At 39.8% G+C, this 25953-nt stretch overlaps 1 protein-coding gene across 3 annotated transcripts; it reads right to left on the bottom strand.

Annotated features, from left to right (window-relative positions):
- Positions 1-760: 760 nt before the first annotated feature.
- On the bottom strand, positions 761-25953 carry ARGLU1 (arginine and glutamate rich 1). 3 transcript variants are annotated; one of them, XM_022576793.3, is made up of 4 exons: positions 25357-25948; positions 17100-17325; positions 14731-14814; positions 761-1599 (listed from the first exon to the last, which is right to left on the bottom strand). In XM_022576793.3, exons 1-4 carry the CDS (start codon positions 25701-25703, stop codon positions 1435-1437), a joined length of 822 nt encoding a protein of 273 aa, XP_022432501.1. In that variant the 5' UTR covers positions 25704-25948; the 3' UTR covers positions 761-1434. The 3 variants fall into 3 exon arrangements, 1 of the variants encoding a protein (XP_022432501.1); XR_002645008.3 differs by having other exon boundaries at positions 1560-1599; positions 14731-15298; positions 25357-25953; XR_016388635.1 differs by lacking the exon at positions 761-1599 and having other exon boundaries at positions 14766-14814; positions 15241-17325; positions 25357-25950.

Raw genomic sequence — 25953 nt, 5'->3', positions numbered from 1 at the left:
TGCACAAACAAAATAATCTACCATTTAGTCATCTCATGAAGTTATGTTTTCACGTTTAAAAGACTGATCAAAACGGTCTCAAAAATACTGGAAAGTTTCTCTACTTTGATGACATATCTATGCATCTCAGGTAGCATTTTTATATCCATATCCTTTTCTTGAATAAATGTTTTAATACCAGTTCACTTAAACGTATGTAAAGATAAATGAGGCAGATTTTAGTGTAGCAAAGTCATCCATAAGATATAACATGCAAAAACAAAACAAAAGCTCGTAAGTTTAAATGTGTTTGTCCCCCCAAAAAACGTGCAGGTACCCTACACTGAAGATGATTTGACTACCTTAGCCTTCTATAAAAGTACAAAGCTAAGTTCTTTCTGATGGCCCACTTTGAAAATAATCTAAAACAGTCTAACTTTTTAGAATCATTCTTCTAGTCTTTATTAAGTATAATTTGTGGTAATAATACTTATATCCTAAAATAGAGGCACAGGATTGAGAATTTAAATCTTTTTCTGGGTGCTTAGTCTTTCTTAACGGTAATACTGTTGTCATAATTTGTATCAGCATAAATTAGGTATCTGTAAAATAGCCATTAAATACTAATTCTCAAGTATATTTAATGTACATATAAATCCTATGTTAAAAGTGAAAAGAAATATACAGCATAGTCCTAGGATTTCTAGATTGTTGACCATCAAAAAGTAAACCACCCTCTTTTAAGACTTAACAGAACTTTAAAAAAAATTGCTTCAACATATGAATTTAAGACTTTACTTTATTCAGCAAAATCATTTATTTACACAATGGGGAATGCTGGTTTGATTTCATCAATGAAATAAAAACAAGTTGAACAGAGACAATACTGAACTGTATGTATATGTTGTATCAGAGCTGACCAACTGTTTCCTTACCTGTGTCAGGAACATCAAGAGTAACAGTACCACGAGGACACTGGTTAACAATACACCACAAAGGTCCGGCAACACCCTGGGCGCTTCCGATGCAATTACCAACTTTTTCTTTTTTTATAAATATATAAAAAAACAAAAAGTCAGCAAAACCAGCATTATGATGTAGTAAACAGAGTATAACGGTGAAGTCAGTGGGTCAGTAAAAACCTTATCAGACCATCCATAGTTTACAAAGTGATCTGCTCTTCTTCAGATCACTAATACAGAATCCAACAGGTGAAAAAATATCGCTTTGTGGAAGATAACAATGATCTGATAAGGATTTGACTTAATGGACATTAAAGGGGTGGAGGGAAAAAAAAGGAATTGCAGAGCATAGCCCCTATTAGAACAAGCTAACTTTCCAGATTTTCCAAATTAAAAAAAAAAACAAAACAAACAAAAAAAAAAACCACTTCAACATGAAGCTACCATACAAAGTTTTTCCATTTTTCTTTGTAAAAAGTTCAGAGTTTGCAATTTAATCCTGGGTTTTTAATGAGAAGGACAGTTTTGGCCTGGACTTCCCCTTGCCCAAGATAATTTTTTGTTCTTCTTTTTGTTGACGCTGTCGCTCTTGTTCTAGTTTCATCCTTTCCTCATGAATCTTTCTTTGTTCTTCAACAATTCTCAACTGTTCTTCAGCCTGAAAGGTAAAAGTAAAAAACTAGAATTTCATGTCTTCTATTAGTAATATTCCAGAAATTGGGTGACAAATTCATCAACAGCAGCACACAAAAGTGTATGTTTAAAAAATCTTGCCTAAGATCGCATAGAAAGTATCAGGAAAAAATACCTAGGAATTAGAAAAGAACTCCTTATTAATTATTCCAACATTTTCTGATTTTTTTAATGAAAAATATATGAACAAATTGTAGGAAAGCACTTGAACATTTTGAAAATGAAAAGAAGTTTCTACAAATCATGTCGAGATCAGTATACATTTTTGTCCTATTACCTATTTTTATTTTATCTACACCCTCGGTGCACCAGATTAACAAACTGTCAAATACGAATCAAGGCATGAATTTTTCAGAGTATGTTATTACCAATTACTATAACTAAATTTATAATTAGAAAGGCATACAAAAATTATAGACAAAAATCCCCAACAGAACTACATTATATTGTCAATATACAACCATGAAACAGTAAGTTCTTTTCTGGAGAGAAAAATGAGACCTTTTGACCTGGCTAACTATAAAATGCCATCTAATTTCAAATAGATACCAATCAAATTCCTGCAATGCCTCTGACTCCTTCACAACTCCTTCAGTCTCAAGCAACCGACTTCCTTCCTGTGCTCTCTACAGAAGACTCCCCTCTGCACCAAGAAAATCAGGTCATTCTCACGTGCTCCGTCCTCATCAAGTTGCTCCCTCTCCCCAAAGATTCCATGTCCACTCCCGTAATTCTCAACCAGCTGTAGTTTTATTCCTCTCCCAGGGGACATTAGGAAGTGTGTGGTTGGTTGTCATAATGGGCGTGTGTGTTGTGTGTATAGTGTGTGTGCATGCGTGCATGTGTGCCGTGTGCACGTGTGTCATGTGTGTCTCGTGTGCCGTGTGCGTGCGTGTTATGTGTGCCACGTGTCTCGTGTCGTGTGTGCTGTGTGTCCATGTGTGTGCATGCCGGGTGTGTGGTGTGGCGTGTGTGCATGCGTGTGCGTCTCGTGTGTGTGGCGTGTGCGTGTGGCGTGTGCGTGTGCATCATGTGTCTCGTGTGTGTGGTGTGTGTGCGCCGTGTGTGGGGGTGGCCCTCCTTGCACCCAGTGGGCAGAGAACAGGCCACCAGACGTCCTACAAGGCACAGGACAGCCCCCCTCCCCGACAACAAAGAATTATCTAACTCCAAAGATGAACAGTGCCAAGGTTTAGGAAACCTGCTCTAACTCTTGACTTTTAAATCTCAGCTATCATCACTGAGTTGTCCTTTTTCCCCCCCATCTGACCCTGATCTTAAAATACACACTGCATCCTTTGAATGCCTTATTTCCATTCAAAGTCAAATTTTAAAAATTCACTGCTTACATCTCCATTATTCTACTGAAATTATTTTTTAGATGGTCAAAAACTAACAATAAGTTTAGTGGCCTTTCCCTTTACTCATTCTTCTGTTCACTTGAACTTGTCTTTTAAAAATTTTCTCTCCTCCCATAAATGAAACACTAAGGTTCAAAAGGCTAAGGTCCTCCATGGATAGGTTTTTCTTTTCAGGAATACTAAAAGTCAATGTGACTGAATTACAGGCTTTACAGCAGAAGATGGAAAAGGTAACAAGTTCTAGTATTCAACTTAATAAAACGTTTAAATTTTATCTTGCAGCTAAAAAAAACAAACCAACTTTTAAATACATAAGTCACACCAGAAAGAGGTTTGTTTTACTTTAAGATGGAGGCCGGTGGGGTGGGGAGCAAGTAAGGGGAAGGATCATGACCCTAAAAGGTGGAAGACAGTGGGCCAAATCTACTGTTACCAAGTACGGTCAGAGGTGAGGAAGACCCAAGACAGAAGGAGTGGGAATTAGGTGGGCAGGCAAGATGGGCAAGTGGATTTTCACAAACTTCTGTATCTTTATATTCTCATAAGGTGGAAACCCAACAGAGAGCTGAAGTACCTCTCCCATACCTTTCTCCTAAGCTACATTTCCAGCTGGCTGAGGAACATCCAACTGGGAAACCTCTTCAATACCTTCAAAACTCCACATGTTCAAGATCTAAATTCTTCAAGCCTAACCCTAAAATGAACCAGCCCTTTCTGGCCTCCCTCCTGCCACGCATCTAGTATGGCTTATTTCCTTCCCCTCCTCCCTCTTCCCTCGACACAACCAAACAGCCCTCAGGTTTGTCAATTCCCCCCTTATATCCTCTCTTCCTTTATATTCTCTCCCCTAGAGCTCTGTCCCTTCCCTCTGCCACCGTGCCAGTTCAGGGCCCCAGATCTCTCGCAGACCTAAAATGGTCTTGTTTCCAGTCTCTGCCCTTCAATCCACCCTACACAATGCTGCTGGCTTCACCTTTCCTGAGCACTGTGCTCTCCTGCCCTCAGACTTCCAATGATTTTCACTGTGCACAGACATGGCCTAACTTCCTAGATTAGCATACTATTTGTGACTTTCCATATCCTTTCTATCTGCCCTCCACCAGCTCAGCTCATGCCATTCTTTCCTACGACAATCCTACCTGTGTGTCAAAGTCCATTGCAAATCACCATTCTCTTGTTTAGACTTTCAATATAATTACAAGAGAAATAATCACCTGCTTCTGATCACCATGAGTAAATTCATATGCAAATTTATCCAGTTTTAATAAATCATCCCACATTTGGGGTAAGAGCATGGCACATGCAACTGAATCAAGACTTAATAAAGACTCTTAGGGGGCACGCTTGTGCTTTGGAAACTCTTTCCAGGATAAACACCACAGACTCGCTTTTCCGTAAGGTTCTAACTCAGCCCCTAGGAAAGCAGATTAGAAAGAAGCTTGGGGACTAACGGGTTTGAACATCACAACTTCAACCCATTTGAGAAATTTATGAAAACTACTTTGGCACTATCCACCCCAAACTACATTTCGCAGTACTTTTATATCCAGCAATTTAATTTTCTAGATTTTATACTATAAACATACTTGCATACATGCAAAATTGAACAAGTTTATTGCAACGTGGTTTGTAAAAGACTGGAAAAACCCAAATATTCATCAATATGGACTATTAAATATATTATGGAAAATATATTTTAAAAAATACTGTGTGGCTGTTAAATCTTGAATCATGTGATCATATTACCTAATCAAAAAATTAAACAAGATTTAAAAAGTAACTGCCTTCACAGACAGAAAATACTATTTCTACTGCATTGAAATTATCTTTAGATTTGAGTGAAGAGAAAGAAAAGGTTCAGTTTCATTGAAGTCTACAAATACAGGAGACAAAAGCGCGCGCGCGCGCGTGTGTGTGTGTGTGTGTACAGAGGGAGAGCTGTAATTAACCAGGAGTGATAGCTAACAGTGTTATCCCCAGTGCTAAGCACATAGTGCCTATTACAAGTACCTGACAATGGAATGGTTTTAAAAAACGAAACCAAGCAGGTCCTTCCCGTCTTTATGTATAAATTTTTGTATTTTGTTCTATTACAGCTTTAAACTAAGCATATTCAATTACACCTTGGCAAAGAAAAAAAAAAGATGATGGATTTTCATTAAACTTATCATGGTAATCATATGTTAAATCTTTATGCTATACAGTGCTGTTATGTCAATCATATCTCAATAAAACTGCAGAAATAACAAAAAAAGGCATTTTCAAATAAAAAGAATGATACAGATACAAGTGTATTTACTTTATGTAAAAAAACATGTATCCTAAAATGTGGCCTGTAATAAGTTTTCAACAATTCTAATACATCAGGGGAGGACTCCCTATTTGTAAAACTAACACTCATAAGGCTTTTGTAAAACAAAGAAGAATTTTATGACATGCATAGTTGGTCTTTAAGTTTCAGTACTTCAATAATCCTGGGAAAATCTTATTTTTTTGACCCTTACTATATATAAAAAGAATGGCTCTAATAACAATGACAATAACCATGAAATTATGACAGGGTAATTATGAGACGAAATAAGATAATTATGAGAGAACACACTGTAAAGTGCAATACTTTAAAATGCTGGAAATTATCTTTTAAACCAAACAAAAAATATTTGAGGGCCTAAGTACAGTGACCAGAGAAGGAAAACAATTATTTTAGCTCTAAAGTAAGAAAACTGGGGCTTCCCTGGTGGTGCAATGGTTAAGAATCCACCTGCCAATGAAGGGGACACGGGTTTGAGCCCTGGTCCGGGAAGATCCTACATGCCACGGAGCAACTAAGTCCGTGCGCCACAACTACCGAAGCCCGCGCGCCTAGGGCCCGTGCTCCCCAACAAGAGAAGCCACAGCAATGAGAAGCCCATGGACCGCCAACAAAGAGTAGCCCCCGCTCGCCGCAACTAGAGAAAGCCCGCGCGCAGCAACAAAGACCCAATGCAGCCAAAAATAAATAAATAAATAAATAAATAATAAAATAAGAAAACTATGTTGAACTGAAAGTTACAAACGCTTTTTCAACTGGAAGTTAATGAATGTCTTGATAAACTGATAAATCTTGACAATAAAAGTAAATTTTATATATTAAAAAAAAGCAGGCTATGGGCTTCCCTGGTGGCGCAGTGGTTGGGAGTCCGCCTGCCATGCAGGGGACGCGGGTTCGTGCCCTGGTCCGGGAGGATCCCGCGTGCCGCGGAGCGGCTGGGCCCGTGAGCTGTGGCCGCTGAGCCTGTGCTCCGCGGCGGGGGAGGCCGCAGCAGTGAGAGGCCCGCGTACCGCAAAAAAAAAGAAAAAAAAAAAAACAGGCTAGTTGAGAAAAACCAAACCTGTCTCTCATTTTAATACAGTGGCTTTCAAGTGATGAAAAACTGCCTATCCATCTGTAAGTGTGATATGACTCTACACCTTACTTGCTAGGTATTCTTCTAAAGCCTTGCCTCCCACCTCCCTCTGCAGTTAACTGACTGAAAGGCTGCTTTGTTCCTGATGGTCCCATCTGCTGGCACATATACACTGTTCCTCTCCCCTCGCTTCAAATGTATGCAAAAGAAAGCATTATCCCAAATGGGGGGAGGGTATGCACATTCGTACTGATACAGGTGAACAACACTAAATTCCCCTACAAGACTAACGTGGTGGACATGAGGGAGGCCAAAGAGAAAGGTAACACACCCACCATACTAGAGCCATTACAGTGGGGCAGTTCTTCCCAGCCACTACACCCAGGACCCTGTTTGGTCTCAAAAAGGCTTTCAACCCTGCACCCCATGCAAAAAGAATGACTGCTGAGATGAAATACACAAGAGCAAAACATACCATTATAGAAGGGTCTACTTAACCCCCTTCCCAGTATCTTTTGTCTTCCCCTCCCACTTTACCTAGAGGTCCTACTGCAAACATCTAAAGATAGAAATATTTATCAGGAGTGATTACTGGGATGATGGGAAGAACTAAAAAAATCTTACAATTAGGAATCATGCCCCTACTGGGAAATGTGAATTTCTGCATTTTAAACTCCCAAAACATACCTTCTGTTTCACTCTGCCATTCTGCAATTTTGTTTCTTTAATGCACCCTCCCCTCCATAAAAACTATAATGTATGTCCCCTTTTAGATAAACAATGAGTAAAAAGATATTATAAAAAGAAAGTTAATGTAATTAGTTTTGACCCTTAGCAAACTATTATGATGTTATTCATGTACAAGGTTTAAAAAAGAAAATAACAAAGAAGGACTGAAAAAAGCAATTCCCTCTTTTCCTCCAGGGGCCATGGCAATTTAGTTATTCTGAGAGTTACCTCCTTAGGATATACACTAACTATCACTACGGGATATCATTAGCTACTCATCTAAAGAGAAATCATACCACCACACTCCTTCTAGCCCCCTTTTACTTAAAGTACAAATAATTGCTTCAAGAAGGAACTGACTGATAGTTGAGCTTGGTTTGAAAAGAAACATTGGGTACAAAACTCACTGCCTTCCAGACCTCTGGAGAGAGTGCTCTGTGTTACTGCCAAAAGAGAAATCTGATACCTTCAGGATTTTACCATTCACGTCCTATAAACACAACAAAAAAACTGTACTCTTCTAGATGTGGTTCTTTAATATTCTGTAGCCTAAATTCTCTGTTCTTTTACTCAGTTCTTTTGTTTCTCTTATTCAGTATTCATTCCTTTTTGTGAAAGCTCTCCTTCAATGCCTGGTGATCCTTGGCTCTTAGCACGATTACATCAGGTCTTCCCTGGTTCCCACAATAGACTTTTACCTTCCTTCCTTTTTCCTCTTCTCCCTCCCTTTGTACACCCTTATCACTCACCAAGTTCAACTATTCTCATTACTGTTTCTACTCCCACCTGATCAAGTGCCCATCTTTTTCACTGACCTCAGTGGCTTTCTCGTTTCTAGTCTCCATCCTTCACACCACCCCACACGACAGCAATACATTAATGTCCAGAAAGTTTTTAAAAAATCGTTGCCAAGAATACATGAACATCATTAAATCAACCTTCTACCTTATCAACTGGGAACAAGTCTCTCAGTGATTTAAAATCCTTACCTAATTTGCGCACTCTTTCAAATTAAAATATTTAGTTGACATTTACATTTGATGGCATACCATATTTTCCTATCTCTTAAAATGTATAAATATGTCATTATGAGCCATCCTAAGTACTGTGCTGTTTCAACTTACATAATACACTCACTCTAGCATAAATGCCCCATTCTCTTTCCAACTATGTTAGTTTCCTGTAGCCACTGTAACAAATTACCACAAACTGGATAGCTTAAAACAGCAGAAGTTTATTCTGAAGGCAAGAAGTCCAAAATCAGTATCAGTGCAACAAAATCAAGGTGCTGATATTCCAGGGCCACATTCCTTCGGCCAGTACCTTCCTATCTCTGTTCTGACTTCACATCACCTTTTCCTATGTTAGTGGAGTCTGAAAGCCTTTCATCATTAGGTCTTCTCTCCCTTTCAGTCCATGTTGGCAGTGTTTCTGCTGATATAACATCCTCAAAAACACTGTGAGTCTCCCATGTATATCAGGCCACTAGACAACAGGCTCTTCCACAGGTCTTTTCTGGATAATCTCATCTAATCCTGGCTTTTGCTAAAATGGCTGAGGTAACCTATGAGTCACAGGCATAAACTCTTCAGCATTAGTAAAAGGATGTCCAATCATACCCTTAGCCTTCTTTCCAGAACAAGTTTTTCTAATAGTGAATCTAATTTTAGCATCTTTTGCAATCTAAATAGGCTAAATATTTCCCCAAACATCAAGTTCTCATTTATTTTACTTCTTGGTTCTTTCCTCAATTACTCTCCTCTTGCATTTTACATAAATATTCAGAAGAAACCAGATTGCACTTTACTTAGAAATATCTTCAGCTGTACATGAACTTCATCGCTTAGATAAGTTCTCCCTTTCACACAACTGTAGGTCACAGTTCAGTTGGGTTTTCTTCCACTATATAACAAGGAATTCCTTCCCTCCAGTTTGCATAACATGCTTTCATTTTCTTTCTAACCCTAACCAGAAGTGCCTTTTTAAAAAAGGGATTTCTTTCTTTATTTTTGGCTGTGTTGGTTCTTAATAGCAGCACCCGGGCTCCTCTCTAGTTGTGGCGCATGGGCTCCAGACTGCATGGGCTCTGTAGTTGCGGCACGCAGGCTCTCTAGTTGCTGCGAGTGGGCTTAGCTGCCCTGCGACATGTGGATCTTAGTTAGTTACCCGACCAGGGACCAAACACGTGTCCCCTGCATTGCAAGGCGGATTCTTAACCACTGGACCACCAGGGAAGTCCCCAGAAGTGCACTTAAAGCCCATATTCCTACTAACAGTCTAGGCATTTTCTATCATGTACCTCAAAATTCTTCCAGCCTCTACCCACTGTCCAACACCAAAAACACGTGCACATTTTTAGGTAACAAGTTATCACAAACTAGGTAGGCTCAAAACAGCACATGACTAGTCTGAGGGCCGGAAGTCCAACATCAGGATTACTGGGCCCAAATCAAGGTGTCAGCAGGGTGTGCTCCCTCTCAAGGATCTAAAGGGAGTCTGTTCCTTGCTTCTTCCAATTCCTGGTGGCTGCTAAGAGGATTCCTTGTCTTCTGACCACATCACTCCAGTCTTCAAGGCCAGTATCTTCAAATCTCTCTCTGTTCTGTCTTTGGCTTTTCCTGTCTGTTTTGTGGTAGAATCTCCTTCCATCTCCCTCTTATAAGGATATATGTAAAGGCATTTAGGGCACAGTAATAATCCAGGATAAACTCCCCACCTCAAGATCCTTAACTTATTCACATCTGTGTAGACTCTTTAACTGTCATATAAGGTAACACTCGCAGGTTCTAGGGATTAGAACATGGATACCTTTTTTGGGGGGCAGGAGACATTTTTCTGTCTACTACACGAACATTAAAAAATTCTTTCTTACATCTCCCTAAGAACTCTTTTCAGAGCTATCTCTTAATTTCAAAGTGAGATCTGGTTTACTTGAAACTTAAGTATGTGGAATACATTTCATATATAGTCAGCTTGTAAACATGGTACTATCTTTTCATCTCTCAAACTGGTGAGATACCACGTGTTATATAGCACAATGAGCACGCTAAATCTCCCTAACTGGCAAGGGAAAAGAGGAAAATTATTTCAATATTAAAGAGAGGAAATATACTATAGACCCAGAATTTCAGGAGACAGTTTGAGGGGTCGTTTTTCCTACTGACATAACCTCCTAGAACATTTCATTCCATGGCAACACCCACCACCTTCACTTAGTCTGTTTCCTGTTCTGAATAAATAAGATTCATACACATTTCAGAATAGTATCTGGGCTTATCCCAGACGCATCACTAAAAACTGTGTGAAGAAGAGGACTTTGAAAAATTTTAAGTACTACTTTTAACATTTTAAAGAAACTTAAAATTCTCCATCGTACTAACAACAGCCTTTCAAATGTTCGATGATAGCTGTGCAATGCCAATACTAACCCAAGAACTAGGAACCAATCTGCCAAAAAACCAAATCAAGCTAATCCACTTTTGGATTAATTTTTGTTTGATTTTATAAATCAAATACGTATGTTCGCTAATATTTTCTTGCCTCCTTATGGACAGATAAAATCAAGTATCTTGATAAACAACTTGGAACTAAAATGAGCAAAAACTACTCTTGGTCTAGACCACTTAACATGTATCATATATGAGAGTCCGTATGGCTTAGCTAATCTGTTCCTTATTACAGACATTACTGGGAGCAATCTTTGAAGTTTTGTCACGAGGGCTTACTTAAAAGTTAGTCTAAGTGTGGCTTAAATTTACTTTATTTACTAGTTATTCTTACCTGATCATAATGGTGATACACATTACTTGTTTAAAAAAAAAAAAAAGTAGAAACTGGAGAAAAGTATAAAATTACTTATAGGCTTACCAATTAGAGATAACTATTCTCAGTACTTTGGCATATTTTTCTATTAAATGTACAAATATACATTTCAAATTAGGAAAATCATACTTCCCCTGTATTATCAGATGCTTTTTGACTACAGAAAAATCCACTGTATGTATGTGTTATAATTTATCTAAAAACCTGGGCAATTTTCACTATTCAAATAAGGGGAAAACATTTTTGTGTGTGAATTGATTTGTACTGGATTCAGTTTCCATTAGGTAAGTTCTTAGGCGCAGAATTAAAATTTAAGGTTCTTGGTATATACTGATTTATTGTTATTTTCTAAAACAGTCACATCCATTTAAACTCCCAGAATAGTGCATTATATAAAGGGTCTCTTTATACCATATTCTTGCCAACACTTGGTACTAACGGGAAAAAAAAAGTCTTTTCAAATTTGGTATATAGTATTAGAGAAAAAAGAAAAGAGAGGGGGCATTTCTTTGCTTTCCCATTAAGGCTGGGATTTATTTTCAGGAATTTACTACAGCTACTTTTCATTTTACTTGTGTGAAGTTACCTCTTTTACCTCTCGAAGTAGTTCCCCCCCCCTTTCAGGAAGTTGGTCTCCTTTATTGATTTACAAGAGATCACTGTGTTATTCTTTCATGGTTATAGACAAGAAATCTCCCCCAGGGTACACTCTTTTCCAACCTGTCTAATCTGCTTTCAAAACCTGAACTTCTGACTGCACATAAAGTGGGTTTACTACAACTACTACTGCTTATCCCAAGAGATCCCATACATTCTTGCTTTTTTTCTCATTGTACTTCCCTAAAGGTCTTTGCCCTACTTCATTTCCTCACCCTCTTGTCCTCACCCGAAATTCAATTTCTAACTGTCCATCAAGCTCCAGAGCAGTGGTATCTCTTCCAGGAAGGTTCCCAGGGCAATTATGTCAGTTACCTCATGTATGTAACTCATACCACTTACCAAATAGTTCCATATCATTAGCTGACTTTTCTTGGAGTTGTCCTTGTCTCCACAATTAATACACTAAAGCCTTTAAGAGAACTTAACATCCTGGCTACTTTTATCTCCAAATTGCTTTTTATTCATATGTCTATTATTTTAACAAGACTTTCAATATAGTCTATGTAGTATTTCCTAGTGTAAATACTAGGAAACGTGTATAAAGATTAAAGAACTGTGCTCAAAATTGAGAGGAAGGGGAAAGGACGATAAAAATGAGAGAAACTGCAATAGTGTGCCTTGCATGTTTATACAGTAACATTTTCTTGTCTCTTCCTACACAAAGGGTACTCTACTTTCCCTGCAAGGACATGGCCACCAATAGAACCAAATAAAAATTAATTCTCTCCAACAGGAACAATAATTTTTAATGCTTCCAACATTACTGAAAACAAGAAGCAAATTAGTTATGTCCAGATTTTTACCAATTTTCCTCAAATTCAAGCTTCTTCTTCCCTAAGATACCCTTTCACTGAAGTTTTATTGATAACATGCAGTCAGAGCAGCGTCACTGCAGTCTAATAATATGAAGTCAAACTCAAGGGTTCTAGAGCAGTGCTACTCTAAGGATGGCCCATGGACCAACGACAGTGCACACTAACTGACCCACAATAAGATATGCAGAAGCCAAGAATAAGCATTTTAGAATTCTATAGCAATTTGACCTCATTATTCTAATAATTCATCTTAACTGTATTTTGCAAAAGTAGAGGTCTGAGATAAACTGGGATTAAAAGACAAAAACAAAACCTGAGCAACTTTACCACCACTTGAAAAGCACTGCTTTAGAATATGCTTTGCTAATCTCCTATTTTTATGGTTCATTTGGGTAAACAAAGGCGGCTATTAGAGGAACATAAGGAGGCCAAGCTGTCCCCAGGCACTCAGACAGCTACCCCAGGGTCAGAAGGGATCAAGACCTTGGCAGGGTATACCAAGTTTAGAACCTTTGCTCTAGAAGTCACAATCTGGCCTTTCAGGACATCCGCAAACTGAACTCCCTATACAGTCTCTTACACCACGTTCTAAGAGGAATTCTATCCCACGTACTGGGTAATTTTGCTTCAATGTTTCTAGCACCAACTATACTGTTCATCTCTCCTGCAAATACCCATGGCCTTACAAACAAGACTCTATCTACCTTTCAAAGCTCAACCTTCAAAACTAAAATTAAGATGCACACTTCCCCTCTTACTTTCTCTCGCACTTGCACTCAGATTTTCTCCTTATGTGGAATCACTAAAAGAAAAAAGCGTTATCACACATGTATTAATCAGCAATGTACTGATACATCTTATTATGGCTTCTCACCCACCTCATATTCATGGTGCTTCCTCCACCTAAGCAGATTTTAAGGTCTTTTCATTGGTAAAGCACGAGTAGGTCTTCCCCTTTCCTTGTGGCTTTCACAGTAACCAGGACAGTGATATTAAGAATCCCTTGTGTCATTTTCAGTAAGTTGTTTAGGGTATTTCTAGTTTGGCTCTTATCTGGGGCAGATTATCTTTTAAAAGATCATACTCTAGAACCAACTGCTGGTGGTTTTAACTTTCACATTCTTATTCACCATAAAACAATTATTTACAGTCCTCCTTCACCAACCCCCCAGTGGGATTCACTGTTAATTACTTAGATCCTCCCAGATCTTTTTCTGTGCCTGTATAAACACAGTCACAGAATTTGTTTTTTCTGAATCGCTTAACTGGAGCTTCCATCTTGCCTTCCTCCCCCAGTCAAGAGTATGACTTAGCAGCAAATGTCTTCCTATGGCTGCATTATTCTCAACACATTTCTAACTAGACAAAACTTGTCTAAAACCAAGAGTCCCTCTAGGGTCATGTCTTCATTCCTGGGCAGTAAATACCACTAATCCTCATTCATTCTAAGTAAATTGCCCTCTATCTCTGATTTATATTCTTACTTTGAAGTAGAATTCCTATATGCCATTTTCATAAGGAAAAGAGAATTTTCCCTTATAATGTCTGACTATATCCTTCTTCATTTTTTGATTTATTTATATCCATAGTCCTTTAATTCTAGCTTTCTTTTACATCATACTGAGAATGCTTCAAAATATATTCATACTCTTAATTGGGAAAACGCTACTACACCAAAAATTGTATCTATTTTTAAATTCTATTTTAAATGTTAGCATATGCTACAAACAAACAAACAGAAGTACTAAAATACAGAATGGGAAAGAAAAATAGAAGTGATATGTATTCATTTTTCTATTTAAAAAATTTACTTCAATATTCTTATACTGACTTCTTTATTAAAACGTAAAAATTGTATCTCCTTTTACACCTGTATCTCATATTGTAATTCTTTAAGTCTCTGTGTTCCTTGTTAGATTATAAACATGAAATATGAAAAAAATTTATTCATCTGGTACACTTAGTATCAAATATATACTCTCTACTTATTCTGTCTAGTAATTGGTAACAAAGCAACTAATGCCAAGTGAAACGCTGCGTATTCGTAGGCTTAATTAAGAACTTAACCTTCAAGTTTTTGTTTTTGTCTTTTTAGGTACAGAAGAAATTAGGGATGGGGATAGTACAATTTCCCCTAGGAAAGCTGTTTTAAACCACTGTGAATTTTGGAACTTTCTCCAGATTAATCAGAATTTCTGGCTTGCCCCAGATTCCTCTAGAAGACAGTAGCTAAAATCTAGTCAACTATTCCTACTGTTCCCTCAAATCCCTTAAAATAGTCCCGGGAACTCTAAAATGTTTTTCATGAATGCTTCATACATACCAGTTTGGCTTGTGCTTCTGCAATTTTTCGGTTATTCTCTTCTAGTATTCGCTCTAGCTCCTCACGTTTTGCACGTTCTTCCTCCTAAAGGGGAGGACATGTTAAGATGTTAGAAAAATAAATTTTTTTTTATTGATAAAATATTCACTAATCTTCCTCTGAATTATTTCGATCTGACTAAACAGGGTAGCTTTATAGCTACCTTCTGTCTGACAAATGATAAACTGTGCAGCCACTAAAATTTGTTTCTAGTACTAAATTTAAATCATCCCTCCCAGTCCAAACAGCAACCAACTAAACCCTCCCTAATGACAGTTTCCTGGCAATTATTACTAATACTTTAATATCACACAAATCAACAAGGACAACTACAAAACTGGATAGTATTTACCAAATTAAAAAAATAATATATAAAATATAAATAAAGTGAATATTTGTCTCACCAATTATGTATACCTACGTATTCTTTACCTATACTCCTTTAATCAGCATTAAAAGTTGAATATTTACTGTCTTGTCCAGTGTCCTGCAGAGTGTGCTCCTCGGCTGCCATACGCGCCAGCTTCCTCTTTAAAATGATTTGTACTGTTAGCTTGGCAATACCTGCATCAGCAGCTCAACCATTTATAAAGAAACAACATACAAGGAAGGCTGAGCTGAGGAATGCAGATGTTTATGGTAAGAAGGAACAAAAAATGTAATTCATCATTCCTAAGGCAAACAATTAATAAGAAAAATACATTTACTGTTAGTGAAAAATACAAATGGTAATCCATACTTCATGGAACTAAGGGCTTCTTCCATGGGGAGAATGGACTTAACATTCAGATGTTGACAATTTCTAAAGGCAGCTTATCTTGTCATCTACAATCTGAACTGAAATTCAGGAATCCAGGGGGTGCATGGTCAGGAAATAAAATTCTGTAATTTATTTTTTCTTGGAGAACTTCATGAGATTTTATAATGCAAGCTATATGAAGATTGCTTGATGGTTTGGGCAGTGTTGAGATCACAGCATACATATTCAAATGATTTTAATATTTGGAAAGACTGTCAGAGGGTTGTGTCCGTGTAAAAAAAAAATTGTTAATATGAAACAAAAAGCAAATGAAGAGAAAAAAATCTTCCTATGATTAATAACTCGCTACAAGACAGCACCATTACTCCGAAAGTATCTTCATTATTAAAGGCACTAACAAAAATTTCATATACTCAATGGCACAGAGTTTGGGATATCCACCAAATATAGACATGTATATCTAGACAGCACAAGGGAAAATGCATTTGAAAAACTAAGCTTACTGGGAAACAAGAGATTTAATAAGATGTCAACTTGTCCACAATAATGCCAAGATTAAAAATGACAATGAGTCACATATTTTGAGTCAAACATTGAAGTTCAAGAAAATATAACCACGGGATTTCCTATGGCACACACCAATGGAATTCACAGTCACTATGCAAACTATGTTGAGGGACACTCAGTGCTGTAAGGTAATTTGCCTTGAGTGTTCCAGTGACTTTCAACAAGTTTTAGGATCCTGGAGTAATCAGTGCAAATAAGCCATAAAGCTTCAGTAGCAAATTACTGTCTCACAGAAAGACATTTTCAACTTCTGCTCCAGCTGCTGATAAAACAAATCATGTGTTTAGCTTGACTCCAGACAAGGACAACCTGTTCCTTCATAACTCTCTAGAGAAAAAAAGGAGTTGTTAGTAGATACTAAAAAAGTGGACGAATAATCTGGACATTTTTCCTAAAAAGATCTTTGAAACACATTAGGAAAATGGAGGGCCTTATGATCAGAACGCTAGAATTAGTCCGTTGTGTTGAGGCAGGATTTGGGGTAGCGGGGTGAGGGATAAAAGAAGGAAAAAAAGAAGAGCGAGAAAACCTACTTATCAAAAGCAGGTGCTATCACTCAATGTTAGGCCCTGCTCTTTTTAATCTGACTGAAGGCAAAAAGCCTCTCACAGTCTAGGCAATAAGAGAGATAAACAGAAAAGAAGAACACGTAACCACAGGTGGATTTTTAACCTTTTCCCTTTACCACTCCCTGTCTCCCCCCACCCTCCCAAAAAAAGAATGTAAGTCCTGCAGCCATGGCAAAAGTTTCAAACACTTCTCAAATATGTAAGCCAGCTCCATTAAATCAAAAAGTATCCTTGGATAGTTTTATGAAAATAGCTTTTAAATATCAGTCAGCACATGTGAATAGGCTAAAAAATTAACTTTCGCAGCAATGTTAAGTTTAGATGAGAAAGGAATTGGTCTGCATTCCATCTCTTTCTGAACTGCGCAGGAGGCACACCCGACACTGAAAGTTTTGCCATGGACTGTCTCTACTTTCCAAACGACCGAGCGTTACCTCTCTGGCTTTTTGCGCTGCAAGCTCAGCTTGTCTCTGTCGCTCGAGTTCTTCGAGCAACTGCTTTTCCATGATGCGCTTGGCCTCCTCGACCCTTCGGAGCACTTCTCGCTCAATCTCGTCCTTCCTTTTCTCCAGTTCTTCCTCCACCCTTTTTGCCACCAATTCTTCCACTCTTCGTGCAGTTTCTTCCTCGATGAGTTTTTCTTCTATTTCCTGCTGCCGACTAGCAAACAAAGTGGGGAAAGGACTTAGATAATGTAAGAAATAAACCTAAGAATTGAAATAGAACTAGTTGTGAGTCTGTAAAACAGAGTCTGCTTACATATTTCTAAGATTTTACAACTCATTTTCATGTAACATTCAAGGAAATGATAGATACCAAAAGATTAAGTGATACAGAAATTCAAATAAATATAAAATCATGTTTTTTTCTTTTGTCACTTTCTAAAGTAAATACAAAAAGACTAGTATATACAAACAGCTTATTAATGCAGTAGTTTTAGGAACTGTAGAGTGAATCTGAAACAGGAAATCTACTTTCGTTACCAGCTTCATAAGGAAAAGACAAGCTATTAAATATATAATTTGCTCATCTGTCAATCCATTCAGTCTAAGGGTTGGGCTACAGACAAGTCAGGAGAAACTATTATGTAGCAAGCAGTTCAGACCAGCTAAATTCATTCTCCCCTCCCCCACCCCAAGCAAGATCAGAATAAAGACAGACTCAAAGAGATTCAGACTGCTAAAGCAACATACTGTGGTTTTTAGCAAAAATACAAACTTATTCAGGTTCTAAACTTTTGCCCTTTACTGCACCTTTTCTTTCGTTAACTGACTTTCAATTCAAAGCTCTTCTAGATATGGGAAAGTGGATGAAATATATTAGTATCACTTCTAAAAAGTTCAACGAAGCATGATATCGTTTAACTATTTTAACCCCAGTTAGGTATTATAAATGAACTTATTCACTCAAAATGAAATTCTGTGCTGAAGATACTGACATTTATCAAGGCACTATGGTGGAAACCTTGCACATTTTATACCAATGATCTCCAATATGATAGCCACTAGCCAGGCGTGTCTGGTTTGAATTGAAGATTAGTAAGAAGAAAAGATATATAAGATCTCAAGTATTTTTATTTGATTACATGTTAAAATGACAGTATTTTGAGACAGACTGGGAATATATTAAAATTAATTTCACTAGTTCCTTTTTAATGTGGCTCACACTGTATTTCTCTTGAACGGCATTACTTGAGACAATAATTTGTGCTGGAATGAATGCAGAGACTCTGAAAGTATACCTAAATCCTAAGAGGTCAATCTATTAATGCTGCATATTTCTCACAATCCACAAAATTAAACAAAATCTGTAACCCTTTTATCTTTTGATGACTCATACATATGTATGAGTCATTCAATTTATCTGTTTAGTAAAGGCTTTACAGTTTCTAAGTTACCTTTAAATACCCAATCCACTTCAACCCAATTCTACTTTGGGGGGTGATTCAATTCCCACTAAAGTGCTTTCATTCTCAACTCCTGTTATTTATTCACAGTGTTACCATACTGACACCAATGTATCTAATATTCTGATTCATATCTGTTTCTGCATTTATAATCCCTACATACTTCTGTCAGGGAGATAGTAACTACTTGAGAAGTCATAATTTCTGTTAGGTTCTAGATATCTGCAATAACCATTCTTGTTTCTTAAATATCTCCTCCCCAACGCTAAATTATTGGTGATTTTCACTGGGGGAAAAACCCCCCACAAAAGTCTAACACGTACTCTCTATCTATACTCCTTTTCCTTTTTTAACTTTGAACGAAATATAGTATTAGGGTAGTTTCAATAAGCCTTTAGCTATAGCAGCTTAGTAAAAGAGAAGAGATATCCACCCCAACGCTAGAATGGCCAGGAATACCTAAAAGAAATGGGGCAGCGATTTCAACGGAAATTAAACTACATTCCAAACATAAAAATATTGTTTCTCTACTTCATCCAAAGAGAAAGACAGAAATATGAAATGAAACAAGCAAGCTAACAACTGCTGAACCTGGATGACAGCTGTATGAGGATTAATACCCTATTTTGCTGAATTGGAAAGCTTTCATGACACGAAGTTTCAGAAGCGTACACACCCCGCCCCACGCTTTCTTCTGTTAGTTGGTTCTTATAAAATTAGTAAATGTAGCAACGTCTACAAAGAAACCTCATTTTAAAATTTCAAAAATGGTACAACTCTTTAAGCAGAACACTGTAAACCAAGTTCCAGTTAAAACTTTCCACACAAAGTAAAAGATGAGGGAAAAGAATTGGATAAGGCTTTGGGTTTGTTTATCTGTAGAAAAGCTGCCTAATTAACTCAGGAATTTGGTAAAGGTGGAAGAGACCTGACACATGCTCAGGATTTCTGTCAGGCAAACAGTCCCTAAAGGACAGCAATATGGCACAATGGCCAGTGGGACCACACCTCCACAGATCTGGTCAGCAAGGAGAAAAGAGCTCAAACCAATCCAGTTCCTTACTTACAGCAGGAGCCAGATCAGCATGCTGTCAGCTCCCTGTGTCTCTGCTCCCACTGATGGACACCAAACGAGAGAGGCCAGGTGACAGGCCGTACAGGGTGACAAGCAATGTAGCAATAGGTGGCTGCTGCTAAGGAGTCCGTTCTAAGTACAGCTCAGCAGTTTTCCAGCCTAAAGGGGAGGGCAAGCGGAAACTCCCAAGCTCAACTGAAACCCAGAGGATGAGAAACGGCCTAGTGGAGTTTCTTACAAGGCTGCTCATCCCCCTTTGTTCCTGAAGGCACCACGCACACCCCCAGGACTGTAATTAAGCCTTGCTGCTGCGCCCTACACAAGGAGACAGGCAAGGTCAGGGCACCAGAGCAGAGGTGTTCCCCTACAAGCATGATCAAGGATATAATTTTTGCTGTCGCTGTTATTTTCGGTAAAGTTAAAATTGCTACTTCAGCACTCAGAAAAAAATTTAAATCAATTTTTAGATCCAGTGCTGAAAAAGTTAAGAGCCGGATATTGCTTTAATCCCCTTCCCCCCACACACCTGGATCCAGAAAACCAAGGGCACACGAACAACAGAATTAAGCACTTGAGAGATACGACAAGTCTTTACTGAACAACCTACTATGCACTAGATGCTGTGCTAGAAACCTGAACCCCACTAATGCCTACTAATAGAGCCTATACTTCTGCGACTCTGTTCTACAGCTAAATATAAGTATTAACATACATGATAAGTAAAAATTCTCTGCACGTCTCAGCAATCTCTGTATTCCTGTGTTTTTCTTCATTTGTCTTGTCTTTTCCCACAAAAGCACAAACATATAAGGTATAGAATTGAATGAAACTTAGTACAACATAGCCTTCCTCTACCAGTTAGCCGAAGGAGGGTGGGAGGGATAGGTGGCTCTTAAAATTTTAAAAAGTTCATTCTTATTGATGACAAACTTATTATCATAATCAATGATAAGGCAGCAACTGGGCTAACTTTCCTAAGAAGCCCTGAAACTTTCTCAGAAAAGAAAAAAAACCCAACAACCCATTTTTGCCATTAGTATCTTAGGAAAGATCCTTCACCTAAAATGACTGCCTAGCCATTCCTTAAAACTGTTGTCATAGGAGTTGTCACTCTCTTGATACTCTTTTCTCTCTCTAATCTTTTCCTCAGGCTCCTCTGCTGAATCCATCCCCTTGCTAAGAATCTGTGAGAGCTTCTCTGATGGTGCAGTGGTTGGGAGTCCGCCTGCCAATGCAGGGGACACGGGTTTGAGCCCTGGTCCGGGAAGATCCCACATGCCGCGGAGCAACTCAGCCTGTGCACCACATCTACTGAGCCCACGTGCCACAACTACTGAAGCCCGCGTGCCTGGAGCCCGTGCTCCGCAACGGGAGAGTCCACTGCAATGAGAAGCCTGCGTGCCACAAGGAAGAGTGGCCCCTGCTCGTCGCAACTAGAGAAAGCCCACGTGCAGCAGCGAAGACCCAACGCAACCAAACAAACAATCTCTGACGCTGATGAAAGGGTTGAATGAAAACCTTGAAGTTTTTCAATAGATAAGAGTAGGTCCTCATTTTCTCCATGCTCTCATAACACTAATCACAATCAACTTTAAAATGGCAACTATTAAAACAAACAGCAAGGGCCCATCGTTAAATGCGAGTGTGACTTTGTACAGAGCATCGGTTAATATTACTTTTAAGTCTTTAAAATGTACAAACTCAACCCTAGTAGTGTCCTTCTAGGAACTGCTTCATAATATTAGCAAACAGTATTTACTCAGTACTGAATAGACACCAACTACTCTGCCAAAAGCTTTATACTCCACGGTATAATGTGCATCTCTGATGGCTCCTGAGGCTAAACAGGTGACTGAGAGGTGACCCTCAACCTAGGCAACTCCAAAGATAACGATCTTAAGCATGCTACTACCCTGCCCTGTTTCTCCACGACAAACATTAAAGGCAAAAGGTATGCACAAAAATTTAGCTACCAAAATAATTACCTAAAAAATTGATAAAATTCTTACCAACATCAGCTTGATCTTATGCCCTAATGTTTTTGTCTCAAAGCCCTAACCTCCCTGAGGTACGTAGTTCCAATATAACGAATTTGCTCTCACAATGAGCATTCTTCTAAGAATCACTCATATAGATCCCAGTTCACTTTAGACACTCGGATTTAGAAGGCTCTCGATATGCCATGCAATTGAACACCAAGTATATGCGAACCTAGATACCACAGGCTACAGTAAGTTACTACGCCATTCATATTATCCTGATCTGCTGCAAGTCACTTTCAGCCACTCATTTTTTCCAACAGTTATCACAACAGGCATAAAGCGTCTCAAAATAATACACAGGAAAAATGATAAGGGTGCAGAGGAGGAAACAGAGAGCAACACTGAATGACTGGGACATAAGGAGAAGGAAATCTTTTGAACTGAATTTTCAACCACAGGAATGAGCTTTTCAACAGTGAGGAAAAAATTTTTTTTTTAATTTTAAGGTCTGCCTTTTACTGCATCAAGATCGTAACTTGTAAGATCACTTCTTAAAATCACCAGGTTCAATCTGCCTACATGTAAAAAAGTTACATTAAATAACATTATTTACTGAGTCTCATTACATACATGCCAAGTATCACCTAAGTACTTTTAACCTTCACAATAAGCGAGACAGGTATCTCCATTTTACAGATAAGAAATCAAGCTCACAGGTAGGTAGTTTATTCAAGGCCTCAGAATTGTAAATGGCAAAACAATCTGGTTTCCAACCTTAAGGAGACTTTCTAATCGGTTAAGCCCAAGAGATTTTAATTTTGCTGTCTCTCTCCATCTCACACTGGACCTCTAGAAGGTACACTTGACAGTGCGTGTTCTTGTGTTACCTCCTCTGCTGTCTACTACACCACACACTTGTCTCCCTTTGTCCAACTGTACATCCAGACATTCCCTAAGGTTCTTTCAGTCCCATGAATCAACTGCTCTTCTCCCTCCACTCTCTGCCTGGGCCATTCTATCTACTCTCAAGGTTTCCCCCAGGCTTCAGTCTCCCGTGTCAACCTTGGATGAACTCACTATGTCCAAAATCGAGTGCCTACATTGGAAGTGCCAAGTGCAGGTTTCTGATATTTTAACTAGTGTTTGACCCACAGCAGTTACTTAAACATTTGGTGGCTGAGATGCAATAGCCACAATATAAACATGAGAGCCAAAACAATGCTTTATTTCCCCTATGTTTCACATCCAATTTTATTTGCCCTAAATGCTTCTTAAATCTGCCCCTCTCTTCCATTCCAACAACTGCTCCCTCACTACTCCTATGTGGACTTACTGTAACTTTCTATCCTACACAGCAGTACATGTTCCACTGAAAACCAAACCTACAATTCCACGCCATATGCCTGCTTAAAACCCTTCTGGTTTCTATGATGAAATCCAAGCTCCTTAATATGGCAAGACCCTTCCCATGATTCCCTGCCTCTATCTACCTCTCCAGCCACTCCATGACTTGAATACTTACAGAAATTCATGTTCCAGTCAATATTCACCTCTTTACTCCACCTAACACCATACTGCACCCCTCCCTTTACTCTGGCAGGGGTAGAGGGGGCTCCCTACCTTGGTCCACAGTATCCTCCTATGCTTAGCCTGACAGAATCCTATTTTTACCTGCCACTCACTCCTGAGGAGCACTAAGGTGTTTACCCATCCAGGATGCTTCCTTTTTACAGTCACATCACTATCACTGAATTTACCACACTGTATTATTATCTACCTACCTGTCTTCAAGCTAGATGGAGACCTTGGAGGGGTCAATCATTTTCAGAGTAACAGCTCCTAGCATAGTGTCTGGCACTTATTAAGATGCTCCATAAGTATCAGGTGAATGAACTAACCAACAGGATTTGTAAATAAACAACTACTTCTGCCCATTCCCATGACTGCAAAACCTAGATCTTTCAATCGTCTCCTCTGCATTATTAGGCATTAGAGCGTACTAAGTAGTGCCTACTGCACAACACGCAGGGATTCAGTGGGCAGGTGGCTGCTAGCTCTGTCCCCTCCTCCCTTCATAAATGCTAACGGCCATGTGCTTCCTCTATCAACTTGGGACAATATAACTGCTCTATTTTCTCATTTCATCCCTGGATTTCTTCTCTGCTATTCGTGTGTAGCTTGCTAAATGCTTCTATCTATTCCTTGCATACCAAGTTTCCTTTCACTCTTCCCCGTAAGTTTCGGCTCTCTAATGAATGGTAAATCATTACTCTTTGGAGGTATCCTTTGTTTTCACATGGAAATACTATCTCAGAATTATCTTAGCTAATTTTTTTAAATGTTCATCTGTTGACAGTTATTTGAGAGCTACATCTTTACAGTTAAGGATCTTGTTCCAGACCAAAAAAACTGGATTCTATATAATCACGGTTTCTTGTGACACAATTATTCGTACTCGGTGTTCATACTTCCCACCGATAGTTCTAAGTAAAGGAAAAATGCAAGCGTTGTGCATGTTTTAAAGAAACGCAGTGAAAGAGATCTCCAGGTACTGCTTCCTCCAGTAATAATAGTTAGTTTTCCAGTCCCCTACCTCTTAATGATTTCCTTTCAGAAACAAGCTTTGCTGGAACATAACACAAACTACACTGCAGAAAGACTGAAAACGCCTACACAGTTCAGCACTCATAAATCTGTCTCAGGAAAATTCTATATTCAGTAACTCTCCTGCCTTATGAGCACTTTCTAAACATGCACTGAAGAACTGAGGAAGATGGCTGGTTAAACAAGGGGAGTTAGCAAATCTCTCTACCTTTCAACGTGGCTTTGGGAAAGAATACCCAGCGCATCAGAGTACCAGGGTCTTGAACCAAAACACAACTCTACACTTTAAAACCAAAATTTCATTCGTTTGGAATCATTTGCACCTACTCTTAGACCAAAAGGTACTTGAGAAGTGACTCTTCTGCATATGATCAATGCAAAAGTAAAAGCGAATATTCTATCTTCTGAACAGCACGTATACACCAAAAAGGGAAACGAGTTACAGTCTTGCACCGAAGTGTGCTACGGAGACCTACAGCCCATAACTAGTAAAGAGTGAAAAGACGGAGCAGGCTTCGATTGGTTACACAGGTGAACTCAAGCGTCAAGATTCATTTACCTCACTGCACACCTAAGCTGCGCGCATTCTGTTTTTACACCTCAGAAAACAAAAAGAGCAGGCCCGAGACAGGAAAAACGACCGCGACGTCTCTACCAGCAGGAGTACACTAAAGTATAAGGACTTATATTGGGTGCGTGTACGTTTCAACCACCTGAAGCGGTTCACCTCCGAGAATCCCTGTCCCGCGTTTAGGGTGCAAGGCAAGAACGCTCTTCTGCAGGGGCCCCCCAACGTCCTCCGTCCACTTTCCGGGGCCAGCCTGCTCCAACCCCACACGGAACTCCACCCTCTACTTCCGGGACGCTCCTCCTCCTCTCGCGCCAAAATGCTTGCCCTGCTCCAAGCCCTTCCAGCTCCATCCCCACTACTGCCCTTCCCAGCCAACTCGTGGGTCTGTCCTGCCCCAGGCTTTCCACAGGCCAGGGTTGCAGCCGCTCGGGGCCGGTCCCTGCGACCCCGCTAACCTCCTTCACTCCCCCCAGGGCCAATCAGCTCCCCCCTCCCCGCTACCCCGCACCCGCCGCCTCCCCGGCTCCCGGCCCCTCCCCCCGCGGGCACTCACATTTTTCGTTGCCGCTCGAACTCTGCTTTCTTCTCCTCCTCCTCTCGCTTCTGCTTCTCGTCCAGGCTGCTGCGCTTGCTCACCGTGCGCCCGAAGATGTCGATGCGGTCGGGCGGGGACGAGGCGCGCTCCCGGTCCCGCTCGCGCCGGGACACGGCCGTGTTGGTGGAGCGCGAGCGGGACCGCGACTCCCGCCGCCGGTTCCGTTTACTTTCCCGGGACTTGGAGCGCTTTCGCACGCGCTCCTTGTCCCGAGACCGCGACCGGGACCGGCTCCGCTTCTTGTTGTGTTTGCTGCTCTTGGTGTGTTTGGAGCGGGACGAGCTCCGGCTCCGAGACCGGCCCATCCTTCCGGGCGACGCTGGGACTAACCGCTGGCTTCAGGCCCCGCACGTGCCCGGCTGTCCTCGCCTCCGCTTCCGGAAGCGGGCTGGCAATCTTGTCGAGGCTGGGGGAAGGAGAGCTATCAGCGAGCTGACTTTCTGCCTCCCCCTGAGGCCGACGGCCGCCACGAAGGCCGCCGCCAACGACAAGGCCGCAACGCCAGGAATTGCTAAGATGGCAGCCGCGGCTGCACCGGCCGCCCCTCCCACAAGG

The sequence above is a fragment of the Delphinapterus leucas genome, chromosome 18, assembly GCF_059928025.1.
Source record: "Delphinapterus leucas isolate spDelLeu-1000000601 "Yukka" chromosome 18, BTC_Dleu_Yukka2, whole genome shotgun sequence".
NCBI lineage: Eukaryota > Metazoa > Chordata > Mammalia > Artiodactyla > Monodontidae > Delphinapterus > Delphinapterus leucas.
The sequence above is the reverse complement of the archived record's forward strand: the minus strand, read 5'-3'. Positions and strand labels throughout refer to the sequence as shown.

What these genes read in the sequence shown, in the direction of transcription:
- ARGLU1 (XM_022576793.3), bottom strand. Translation starts at nt 25,703, where the DNA reads ATGGGCCGGTCTCGGAGCCGGAGCTCGTCCCGCTCCAAACACACCAAG. An exon ending in TTCGAGCGGCAACGAAAAAT is followed by an intron (nt 17,326 to 25,356) that starts GTGAGTGCCCGC and finishes TTTGTTTGCTAG; the next exon opens with TCGGCAGCAGGAAATAGAAG. An exon ending in CAGCGCAAAAAGCCAGAGAG is followed by an intron (nt 14,815 to 17,099) that starts GTAACGCTCGGT and finishes CCTCCCCTTTAG; the next exon opens with GAGGAAGAACGTGCAAAACG.